The following is a 12275-nucleotide window of genomic DNA, read 5'->3' on the forward strand; positions in this document are numbered from 1 at the left end:
TTTATATCAATTAAAAATGTATCCTGTTTTCTTCTAGGCAACCTTAAATATCATTCATAGTGTTGTTCTCTCAGTTCTTGACAAAAACCAAAGGACTAGAGAATTGGAAGAGATTTCACAACAGAAAAATGCTGCAAAAGATAATTCACTAGACACAGAAGTGGCTTATTTAATCCATGAAGGCATGTTTATAAGTGATGCATTCAGTGAGAGTGAATTAACACCTATAGCCATAGATACTACCTCTCAGAGAAATGCATCTCCAAATAGTGAGCCCTGCAGCAGTGATTCTGTATCCGAACCAGAATGTACTACTGATTCTTCATCCAGCAAAGAGCAGATATCATCATCTGTTACTCCAGGAGCTGTGGATATTATGTGAGTATGGTGACTGTTGCCAGATTAACAAGACCTTGAGTCATCTTATTAATGGTTTAAATAAGACTGATTATTCAGTTTATTGAAAAACCATATATAGTTCGGGCTTTTGGAATTTAACAAAAATAAATTTTATGAAACATATATTTTTGAAAATTTATGGATGGTAAGGAGGTGAGTTTTGGAAATAATTGAGAATTATAGAATTTTAAGTCCGAGAAGAAACCATTTAATTAAATACCTTTAATTTGGAGAGTTTAGATGGCTTATTTAAAGTCATTAGTGGCAGAACCTGTCCTGGAACTCAGGTCAGTATTTCCTTGGTTATGTTTCTTTCTTTTACTGTATCACTTTTGTATATAGTAAAGATGTATTTGGTTTACAATTTTCAGTTGTTCAAAGGCATGAGTTTCCAAGTGGGTCACACTGTCTTTTTAAATATTACTTTTTAAAACTTATTTTGAAATAATTTCAGATTTACAGAAAAGTTGCCAGAATTATTAAAAAAAACCTCTACCCTTCACCTTGCTTCCCCAGTTAAGTCTATATCACATTTCCCTCTTTCTCCCTTTCTCGCTTTCTTTCTGTCTCTCCTTTCTTTGTCTCTCATGTTAAAATTTTTGCTCAGTCATTTGACAGTAGATTTCAGACTTGATGTCCCAAATACTTTAGCATATATTTCCTAAATACAATAACACTTTCTAATAACTGCAGTATACTAGTGAAAATCAAGAGAACACTGATCAATTATTACCATCTAATCCATACACTCCATTAAGTGTTTTGAATAGAAAGAACAAAAGCAAAATAAAGCCAATAAAATCTTTCTGGTCCGAGAACATCATTTATATTTTGTAATTATTAAGAGTAATAGCAACTCAGTATTTTTGTTCATTTTGATAAAAGTCAGATTATGGCCTAGGATCTTATTAGGTTGCAGTTATAGTGTAGAGTCAACTATAACACCTCCCCTCCCCACTATCAATCAAGCAAACCCTGAACTACCTATAAATAAAAATATTTTTTTCTCTGTTTAGGCTTATATTTTCACATATATTGATTAGGGTTCAGTCTAAAACTGCTGTTAAAAGAGATGTTAAAACATACATAGTTTAAGCAATATATTAATAGAATTACCACTCAAGTGAAGAGACAGAACATTACCAGGTCTTTTTTTTTTTTTCCTAATTTTATTTTATTTTTAAACTTTACATAATTGTATTAGTTTTGCCAAATATCAAAATGAATCCACCACAGGTATACATGTGTTCCCCATCCTGAACCCTCCTCCCTCCTCCCTCCCCATACCATCCCTCTGGGTCGTCCCAGTGCACTAGCCCCAAGCATCCAGTATCGTGCATCGAACCTGGACTGGCAACTCGTTTCTTACATGATATTTTACATGTTTCAATGCCATTCTCCCAAATCTTCCCACCCTCTCCCTCTCCCACAGAGTCCATAAGACTGTTCTATACATCAGTGTCTCTTTTGCTGTCTCGTACACCGGGTTATTGTTACCATCTTTCTAAATTCCATATATATGCGTTAGTATACTGTATTTATGTTTTTCCTTCTGGCTTACTTCACTCTGTATAATAGGCTCCAGTTTCATCCACCTCATTAGAACTGATTCAAATGTATTCTTTTTAATGGCTGAGTAATACTCCATTGTGTATATGTACCAGGTCTTTTGAAGCACCGTATTGCCACTGTGCTTTCACTTTTTCCCAAAGGAAACCATTAAAACTATTGATTTTTCCAGGTTTTAAATTTTTATATAAATGGAACCATTGAATTATGGTCTTTAGTCTCTAATTTCTTTCATTTCCCATTATATTTGTGATATTTTTCTAAGTTGCTTTTTCTAAGTATTTGTATATAGATGTTCCACTTTCTGACTGCACAACAGTGTGTGTATCATTCTGCTGTTGATGAAGTTTGGATTATTTTCAGTTTGTTGTGACTATTCTTGTAGATGTCTTTGGTGTACATGTTATAAGTATTTCTGTTGAATATATACCTAAAAATAAGTATGTGAATAGTCAATTTAACTAAAGCCAAATAATTTCCCAAAGTGATTGTATGCCTTTACAGTCCTATCAGCTGTGTAGAAGCATTCCTGTCTCTCCACATCTTCATTCATCTTGGTGTTGTCAGTCTTTTCACATGTTAGTAAAACATTTTGGTAGGTCACAGGTGTAATAGTTTAAATTTCTATTTCCCTGATGATTGGTAAGAGGACACTTTTCATATATTTACTGGCTATTTGAATATCCTCTTGTGGAGTACTTATAAATCCTTTGCCCACTTCTCTCTTGGTTTGCCTTTTATTTCTTACTGATTATGGGAGTTCTTTATGTAGCCTCAACACAGCCCTTTGTCAGTTGGTCCATGATGCAAATGCCTTCTCCCACTCTGTGGGCTGGCTTTTCACTTATTGGGGTCTTTTGTGAACAAGAGTTCTTAACTTTAATATAATCTTATGATTCATTCTTTCCTTTAATGGTTTATGTTTTTTTGTGTGTCCTATTGAAGAAAATCTTTCACTACCCTAAGACTTTGATGATAGTCTCTTGCTTTTTTCTGGAAGATTTGTTGATGTCCCTTGCACATTTAGATCCACAACGTATCTGAAATTGATTTTTGTGTGTTGTGTGAGGTTATTTTCTTTTTTCCCATGTAGATATCTTTTTGACCTCACACCATTTATTGGAAAGACTGTCTTACCCATTGCTATATAGTACCACTCTTGCCTTAAATTAAATATTCATATATAAATGAGTCTGTTTCTAGACTCTGTTTTGTTCAGTTGTCTGTCTTAGCACCAGTACCATTAAGTAAGATTATATTAGTTATATCTTTTTAATTAGCCTTTATATCTGATAATTTCTCCTACCTTTTATTGTTCTCCCAAGATGCCTTAGATGTTACAAATTTGTATATATTTTAGCTTTGTTAGCTCTCTTGTTACTGTCACATAAACTTTTCATATTTTTCCTTTCTATTTAAGAGCACAATTCAGAATTTGCAATCCCACATTCTAGTGGCTAGAATATTTTCACATGTCTATATATTGCTGTAAGAGAGGCTTGAGAAATAGTGTATAGCTTGTTGGCTATTTGATAGCTAAAACTGTTACTGTGGCAGAAGAGAGAAGAGATATTAAAAGATAGCTGGAAAATGTGCCCATACTATTTGGGATTCCTTTAAATAAAATGCAGTCTCAGATTTTAACCCACCCCTCCCACCTCCATTGTGGCTCACTATGCACTTTAGAGCTTCTCTGGCTTTCCACAATGACGTGCTCCCATAGCATGATTACAGAGCATATATAAATTGTTCCTTCTATGTTTCATAGGTATATAAATGTCTGGAAGCTACCCATTTTCCATTGCCAAAGGGGCAATGGATTGATTGAATATATTTATACATTTAACCCTAACTAGTTCTTCCCTGTGTCAAGTGTTTTCTCAGTATGTAATTGTGTCACAGATACAGGACATGCAGAAATGATGTCTGATTTTTGTATCTTTTTTAGTGATAGATTTTCCTTGTTTTCTTACATTATCAAAATAACCTACAACTTTGTAAGTTTATTGCAATGTAAATATGGGCACAAAAGAGGAAATAATTTCCCAGGCAGGAAATGGGAAAGAAAAAATAATGGATGGGATTAGAAACTATTGTAGAATTTAAAAACTTTTTAGTTTTAAATTGTGGTTAAAAAAACACATGCAGTTTATCATCCTAGCCATTTCTAAGTGCACAGTTCAGCAGTGGTAAATATATTCACATAGTTGTACAACCACTCTCGAGATCTTTTTCTTCTTGCAAATCTGAAACCCTGTGCACATTAAACAGTAACTCCCCATATCCTCCCCTACCAGTCCCCTGGCAACTACCCTTTTACTTTGTATCTCTATGAGTTCAGTGACTCTAAGTACTTCATATAAGTGGAATCATACACTGTTTGTCCTTTTGAGACGGTCTTATTTTGTTTAGCATAATGTCTTTAGGGGTGTCCCAGGTGGCGCTAGTGGTAAAGATCCCACCTGATAATGCAGGAGACTCGGGTTCAATCCCTGGGTAGGAACTATCCCCTGGAGGAGGAAATGGCAGTCCACTCTAGTATTCTTGCCTGGAGAATCCAGGGACAGAGGAGCCTGGTGGGCTATAGTCCATTGGTTCCCAAGAGTCAGACAGGACTGAGCGACTAAGCACAGAGATGTCTTTAAGTTTCATCTATATTGTAACATGTCAGAATTTCCTTCTTTTTTTGAAACTGAATGCTATTCCATTGTAGGTATATACCACATTTTACCCATTTATCTGTCAGTGGACTCTTGGATTGCTTCCATCGCTTGCTCTTCTAAATAGTGCTACTGTGAACATGAGTGTGCAAATACCTCTTTGAGATCCTGCTTTCAACTGTTTTGTATATGTAACCAGACACTGGTTCGTGTCTGTGAGCAGCTTTTTGTTTTTCCTGTCAACAGTAAAGAGATCCAATTAGACTTAAAAATTTAAAAGTCTTTTTTAAAAGCAAAATTACAAATAATCAAATAATTTATGAAGCTCAAACTTCCCAGCTTTATGGGAAGTGGTACTGAAATAGCACTTTGGCTGTTTATAGAAGTAAATGTTGGAATAGAGGAAGCTTAGCAGGTTAGAAATAGAATTAGACTAATTCTGGGTTCTAGTCTCATGCTTTTAACCTTGTGACCTTGGGTAGATCACCTAAACTTTCAAGATTCAGTATCCTCATCTGTTAAGTAGGAGTTTATCTGTCTGCCTCAGAGTGTGAGAACCAAGTTAAGATACTGTATCTGAAAGTGTTTTAAAAATATTAATCCCTCTATTATTTTAAACACTAGTAAATAAACTTAATGACATAACTTTAAAGGATAGCAGGTAATAACTTTCTTCAATACCTTAACCCAGTGGTTTGCCTCAAATTAATAGACATCACATCCTCTTTGAAATGTCTTTGAAAGTTGTTGTTCTTTGTTCACCAAGTAGTGTCTGGCTCTTTTACAACCCCATGGACAGTAGCCTGTCAGGTTTCTCTGTCCATGGTATTTCCCAGGTGAGAATACTGGAGTGGGTTGACATTTCCTTCTCCAGGGGATCTTCCCAATCCAGGGAACAAACCCACGTCTCCTGCATTGACAGACAGATTCTTTACTACTAAGCCACCATGTAGAAAAATTATGCTAAGGCACTTCACTTTAACACTAAGCTGAATTTTTGGCACAAAATCAGTGGTCTTTATATACTCTCTTGGGTGGGGGGCAATGCATAAAAAGACAAAAAGTCTTTACATTTCTTCCTCAAAATTGGAGTAAATGCATTACATATTATAAATACTCCTATTTAATTGTAAGTTCCTTAAGAAAACATATTCCCTCCAGTGTCTAGTGCTTAAATACAATAAATGCTTGAGAAATATTAGTTCAGTTGATCTAACTGTTAATAGTCATTCATAATTATAAGCAAAAAGCGGGCCTGTTTGTTCCTTCCTTCCATTTCTTTCCTCTTCCTTCCACTATGTCATCCTGGGCAACCTGTGCACAACCTGCCATAGCTATGACCTTGAAACTAATATTTTGTTTTGTTTGTTTTTTGCTATAGTTTTTTCAGAATTTCCAGTCAGAGTCTGAATTAAGTATTAAAAATACTATAGCAGAGAGAGATTATTCAAGATTAGGGAAAAATTTATTTGTACTATCTGAACTTGCTTATATGATGCCCTGCCACAAAATTAAAACTGTATGATACATCAAAACAGATTTTTCCCTTAAATGTAAATTTTATAGCTTTTTGTTTTTTATTGGTATGTCATCTGTGGAGATCAGTGTGTTCATAACTTTTCTTGACTTAATCTTTTTTGTCATTTTTAGGGTCAATGAAGATGTGAAATTAAGTGACTTAGAGCTAGGAAAGCTGGCAAATAATATCCAGGAGTTATTATATAGTGCCTCAGATATATGCCATGATCGAGCCGTCAAATTTCTCATGTCAAGAGCAAAGGTTATTTGTTAAAGTTTAGATATTTTTTACATAGTAAAATTACTTTGAAAATCTAGAATATATCCTTGCTTGTATCCCTATATTCTGCATAATGCATATTTTTAACACTTAATAAGGTACTGGTGTGATCTGTTAGGGAGGTGCTGAAATGCAAAATAATCCAAATAAAAGAAATAGTAAACCTTGAGCTTGAATTTCAAATAAATGATTAAAAGACTTAATAAATATTTGAAATTAATATGCAGTTTTTATACATATATATGTGTATTACTAACCAAATAATTTATTAAGAAAATTAGTTGTTCTCCAGTATTATGAAAATTGTGTAGTATGACCTGAATTTATTTGAGTTACTTTATCTTAAAGGGATCAGAATAAAATTTAGACATCTTAAACTTTCAATGCTTGATTTCTGGGACTAATGTATTGGGAAATTTCATTATAAATTATCTTAAAATAATTTTTAGGAATTAGTATAAGCATTATAAAATAATTAATGTTGTTTAAGTTAGTTTTATAGCTATTCCATATTTTGTATTATACTAACTCATGAATATTATGTTATCTTTAAAATTTAGGATGGTTTTCTTGAGAAGCTAAATTCTACGGAATTCATATCACTTTCCAGATTAATGGAAACATTCATTTTAGAAACTGAACAGATATGTGGAAGAAAAAGCATGTCATTACTTGGAGCACTTCAGAGCCAAGCAAATAAATTTGTAAATAGGTTTCATGAAGAGAGAAAAACCAAACTCAGGTATTATTACCATGTCCATTCTGTTCATTTTTTTCCTCCTTTTCTTTATAAAACACAGTTATATTTAAAAGAGGAAACTTCATTGATTGGCCAATTAAAAGCCCTGACAGTTGTTTTTCTTTTTAATTATAGACATTGTGTAATTAAAATCACCATTTCTTGGCTTTTGAAAATGGAGTTAGGATGTTTATTTCCATGAAAGTACTTATCCTGATAGACTGACTTTTGCTTTCCCACTCAAAGTGAAGTTAATTATGTTTTACCATTCTTCTTGACTAGGCTAAGAGATATAAAAAGGAAAATATTTCCTGAAATTATTTGTACTATTTATGAATGACCTCAGTTTATTAAGCTGTTCAGCACTTTTTTTTTTATTTTATTTTACAATATTGTATTGGTTTTGCCATACATCAACATGAATCCACCACGGGTGTACACATGTTCCCCATCCTGAACCCCACTCCCACCTCTCTCCCCATACCATCCCTCTGGGTCATCCCAGTGCACCAGCCCCAAGCTTCCTGTATCCTGCATTGAGCCTGGACTGGCGATTCGTTTCTTATATGATATTATACACGTTTCCATGCCATTCTCCCAAATCATCCCCCCGCCCCTCTCCCACAGAGTCCAAAAGACTGTTCTATACATCTGTGTCTCTTTTGCTGTCTCGCATACAGGGTTGTCGTTACCATCTTTCTAAATTCCATATATATGCATTAGTATACTGTATTTGGTGTTTTTTCTGGCTTACTTCACTCAGTATAATAGGCTCCAGTTTCATCCATCTCATTAGAACTGATCCAAATGTATTCTTTTTAATGGCTGAGTAATACTCCATTGTGTATATGTACCACAGCTTTCTTATCCATTCATCTGCTGATGGACATCTAGGTTGCTTCCATGTCCTGGCTATTATAAACAGAGCTGCGATGAACATTGGGGTACACGTGTCTCTTTCAATCAGTTCAATGTTCAGCATTTTTAAAAGTCTCACGTACTAGCAACAGCTAATGACCGTTACTGTTTAGAAAGTCAAATGCCTTGTACTGCATGGGCTTTACTTGAATTTAACTAAGATACACGTAGTTTTAAATATGTAAGTCTTAAGTACTCACTTGACTTTTCCTTTTCTTTTCACCCTAGGAGATAGGGTTGAAATATTATTAAAGTTTATCTTTATTTTTACTTTTGAATAGCCTTCTCTTAGACAATGAACGCTGGAAGCAAGCTGATGTTCCTGCAGAATTTCAGGATCTTGTTGATTCTATATCACATGGAAAGATTGCTTTACCTGAAAAAAAATCAGGGGGTATGTGTACTCTTTCACACATTCTGTTTCAATTTTATATTGTTTGTTCATTTTGTAAGAGTGCTTAATATTTTTTTAATTGATAGTGCCTCTTGGAAACCTTAGAACTCATATCCCAGCTTAGTTAGTAAGTAGTTGATTTGAAAAGTATGTGGCAATTTATAATAATTTTAAATATTTATTGAATATTAACCATATTCCAAACATTGGACCAAGTGCTTTACATGCATTTACTCTCCCAACAACCTATGATAAAGATAATGTTGTTACCTTGTTTAATATTGAAGAGGCATGAGACTGCCAGGGGTTAAGGAATTTGGTATAAATGAAGATCTGTGATTTGAAACCAACTTTATGTAATTTTATAGCTGTGTTCTTAACCACTGTTCTATATTGTTTAGAGAATTGTTTAGACACTGGTAAGTGTCTACTATGTGTCAGATATTGAGACAGATAAAGGTATAATTTTACTTTAAAAGGGCTAAGTCTAATGAAAAATATATTTATTAGCAATCATAAGTAAGGTAGTCTTGATATGATAGAGAAAAACAAAATGTAAAGAACCATAGAAAAAGAAAATTATGCAGGAGACTACAGAGGAAGGGCAGGGAGGCAGGACAATCTAGAAGACAGAAGTTAAAAAATTAGAGTTTCAAGAAGAAAATTGTCATTGGTATTAAATATCAATCAGGTTTCTTGTGAAAGATACACAATGGCTAGAAATATTTTTGTATGTGAGTTAAAGTGTAATACCAGGATGCATTGTAGTTATGAAATTCTTGAATGTTTTTAATGGAGGAGGCAGTTGCACTTTCAGTTTTTATGCATTTAATGAAAATTTAATATTTTTACATAGAAATATTTAAAAATTGTATACTGTACCATAAAATGCAACTGTATTGCAAGAGAAAGACTGATAGTAACCACTTGTTTGACACACAGGAGATCATTTGCAGTCTTTTTAATTCAGTGGCCTGATAGAGCCAGATTGTAGTTCACTGCTGAGTAATTCAGAAGGTAAGGAAGGGTAGACAAGTGTAAGGCTACCTTTTCAAACAGGCCTTTCAAGTTTGGCCCTGAGGGGAAAGTAAATGATGAAGTGGCAGCTAGAGACACAAGAGCTATTAGAGAGACTATTACCTTTAAATGCACTTAGGGAATTGAGAGAAGAATTTTAAGAGAAACTGAATTATATTTTTATGCTTAATAAAAGAGGAAGAAAGTTGATTTAAAATAAGAGTGACATAGAGTGATTGTAGGGGTAGGACCCCTGGAATTGAATCCACAGTTCAAGAGAGGGGCTCCCTCTGCCCACTGTAACGAGAGGGGGTGAGGAACAGGTGAAAATTAGAGTAATTCCAATCCAGTCGAGAGAGAAATTGAAGAAATCAAGTACATTTCTGTTGTTTAGTGACCATTTTTAGTAGATAACAGTGTTGGGTGGTGGTCACAATTTTTAAATTGATTGTATGATATTAGCAAAGCAAAAGTGTTTAAGTGGCAAAGACTGAAAGAAAAATAAGACACTGATCATTCTAAATCACAAACTTAAAATTATAGGACTTATTACCCATCTGTTCTTTCAAGCTGTGTTTGATTGGAGTTCACTATCCTGAACACATTCCAATTTTGAATTAAAATCATAACTCTAAAAGTGACCAATTTATCATGTGTTTTTCCCACAGAGTGAACTATTTATTTTCACTTCCTCTTTGTAGGATACAGACAGTAGAAAGTTTCTCTTACAAACCCTGCTCTGTCTTTTGTTTTTCTCTGACCAGGAAGAAAGTATATGCTATTAGAAATTCATTAATATTTTACTAGTTCATGCAAAGTGAAGGTTCCTGGGTTATATTCATTCACCTATCATCCATTTATTGAGTTACTAAATACTTATCAAGGCATTGGGGAGATGAAATTTAACAGATAGCAGTAAATATTAATTTAGTGCTTACCCGCTGCTAGACAGTTTGTTCTAAGCACTTTACATTGTTATCTCATTTACAGGTCCATGAGCTGTAGTATTCCCATTTAACAGATATGGAAACTGAGGCACAAATAGGTCAAGCAACATACCTAAGGTTACATGGCTAGAAAGTGGTAGAACTGGGATCCAACTGCAGGCAGACTGATGTTAGGGCCCCTTTTTAACTACTGTGCTAAGTCACTTCTCTGCAGTATTGAGTGTTGGTTAAGACACAACCCCTGTCCTCAAGAAACTTTAATCTGACATATAGAGTGAACTGTGATTAGAAATTATATCACACTGAATTTCTTTACTTGAAAGAAATGAGGATGTAGATATTTAATGTCTTAGAACATAGGGACTTGAAACTTAGGGAATCATTATGACTGACTTGCCCATGGTACTCTGTTTAATAGGCTGATTCAAGACAGTAATCCAGTCCACTGTTCTTTTCACCTCAACATACTGAATTCTGTTTTTTAATGATAAAAAATACCATTACTGAAAATAAAGTAACTTTTGGATAAAGATCATAAAAACTAAATATATAATCTCTCCACTGAATTTACGTATTAACTAGTATTCTAAAGATTATAATAAAGAAAACCAGTTGAAATGCTAGTTATGTCTTTCCAGATTAATAACACTCTTCTTTTACTTCTTATCAGTCATCTGCCATGTACCAGACCTAGAGGATAGCCAGTTTGTAAGCATTATCTCTTTCACTGACAACTACACTTAAAGATAGATATCGTTGTCTATGTTTAATGGATACAGATACTGAGACTCAAAAGAAGTAATTGGTCCGAAGTCATTTATCCAGTAATTGGTAATACTGGAACTCAAATTCAAATTTCTCCGATTCCAAATCCAATATACTTTACTTACTTTGTGCTAAATTGTTTTCCAAGAAGTAGGTTTATTTGCAAAAATGAGGTCTTTCCAGGCCTTAAATAGGAACTTTTTCAGTTTTTTTCCTAGTTTAAATTTTTTATACAGTATTTTGTTTCATCTTATACCCATGTCTCTTCATTTGCTTTAACTTTCTAGCTACAGAAGAAAGAAAACCAGCTGAAGTTCTTACTGTTGAGGGGCAACAGTATGCTGTTGTTGGGTGAGTGACACATTTTTCTTTATTAGTTGAGTCAAGTATTTAAAATACAGGTCTTCTAGTTACCGCTTGATGTAAACTAGAAATTTTAGATTAACAATTGTAAATCTTACAAAGAATTTTAAATAAATTTTATGGATTCCTTTTTATTTTGTAGTATTCTGTATCCATTAGAGACTACACTGGCTAAACAAAAAAGGGGTTGGTTGATTTTTCTCATACCACAAGAACTTTGAGGTACATCCAGGGGTGCTACAGTGGCTCTCTGCTGTAAATGTCTCAGGCTCTTCCTGTCTTTTTTACCTGCAACTTTTCTTGGTGTGCAATGTGCAGCTTATTGAAGTTGTGAGCTCTGGAGTCAAACTGCTTAGGTTTGAATCCCAACAACTCTGTTACTTTGTGACTTTGGGCAAGTTACTCTGTGTGCCTTAGTTTCCTTCTTTGTAAAACAAAATGTGGGAAATAGTACTGTACTTAGAATTATTGTGAAACAGGTAATTCCTGTAAAACATCTTGCACAGTTCTAGTTCACCTAACAAGAAGTTGATAGTTGTTGGTAGTTATTTCCATTACCATCATTTGTCATTAGGTCTTTTATTCTTTTACCAATAACAGTATTTCAAATTCAAGTTAACTAAGAAAAATATAAATTCCAGTGTTGTTTGTCTAGGACTATATGCCTTTTATTAATAGATACTTAAGATAATATCTTCATATACTT

At 33.9% G+C, this 12275-nt stretch overlaps 1 protein-coding gene across 5 annotated transcripts in view; it reads left to right on the forward strand.

Moving 5' to 3' along the window:
- Nucleotides 1-12275, forward strand: part of VPS54 (VPS54 subunit of GARP complex) — a 102647-nt gene that overhangs the window by 67212 nt on the left and 23160 nt on the right. For all 5 annotated transcript variants that reach the window (XR_011466038.1, XR_011466039.1, XM_070379376.1 and 2 more), the window contains 5 exons: nt 38-378; nt 6279-6408; nt 6987-7168; nt 8365-8477; nt 11494-11557. Coding sequence is in view for 3 of the 5 variants with exons in the window: in XM_070379376.1 (XP_070235477.1) it covers nt 38-378; nt 6279-6408; nt 6987-7168; nt 8365-8477; nt 11494-11557 (830 nt within the window). In the remaining 2 variants the exon portion in view is untranslated. The remainder of the gene's footprint in view (nt 1-37; nt 379-6278; nt 6409-6986; nt 7169-8364; nt 8478-11493; nt 11558-12275) is intronic.

This window comes from Bos mutus, chromosome 11 (assembly GCF_027580195.1).
Source record: "Bos mutus isolate GX-2022 chromosome 11, NWIPB_WYAK_1.1, whole genome shotgun sequence".
Classification (NCBI taxonomy): Eukaryota; Metazoa; Chordata; class Mammalia; order Artiodactyla; family Bovidae; genus Bos; species Bos mutus.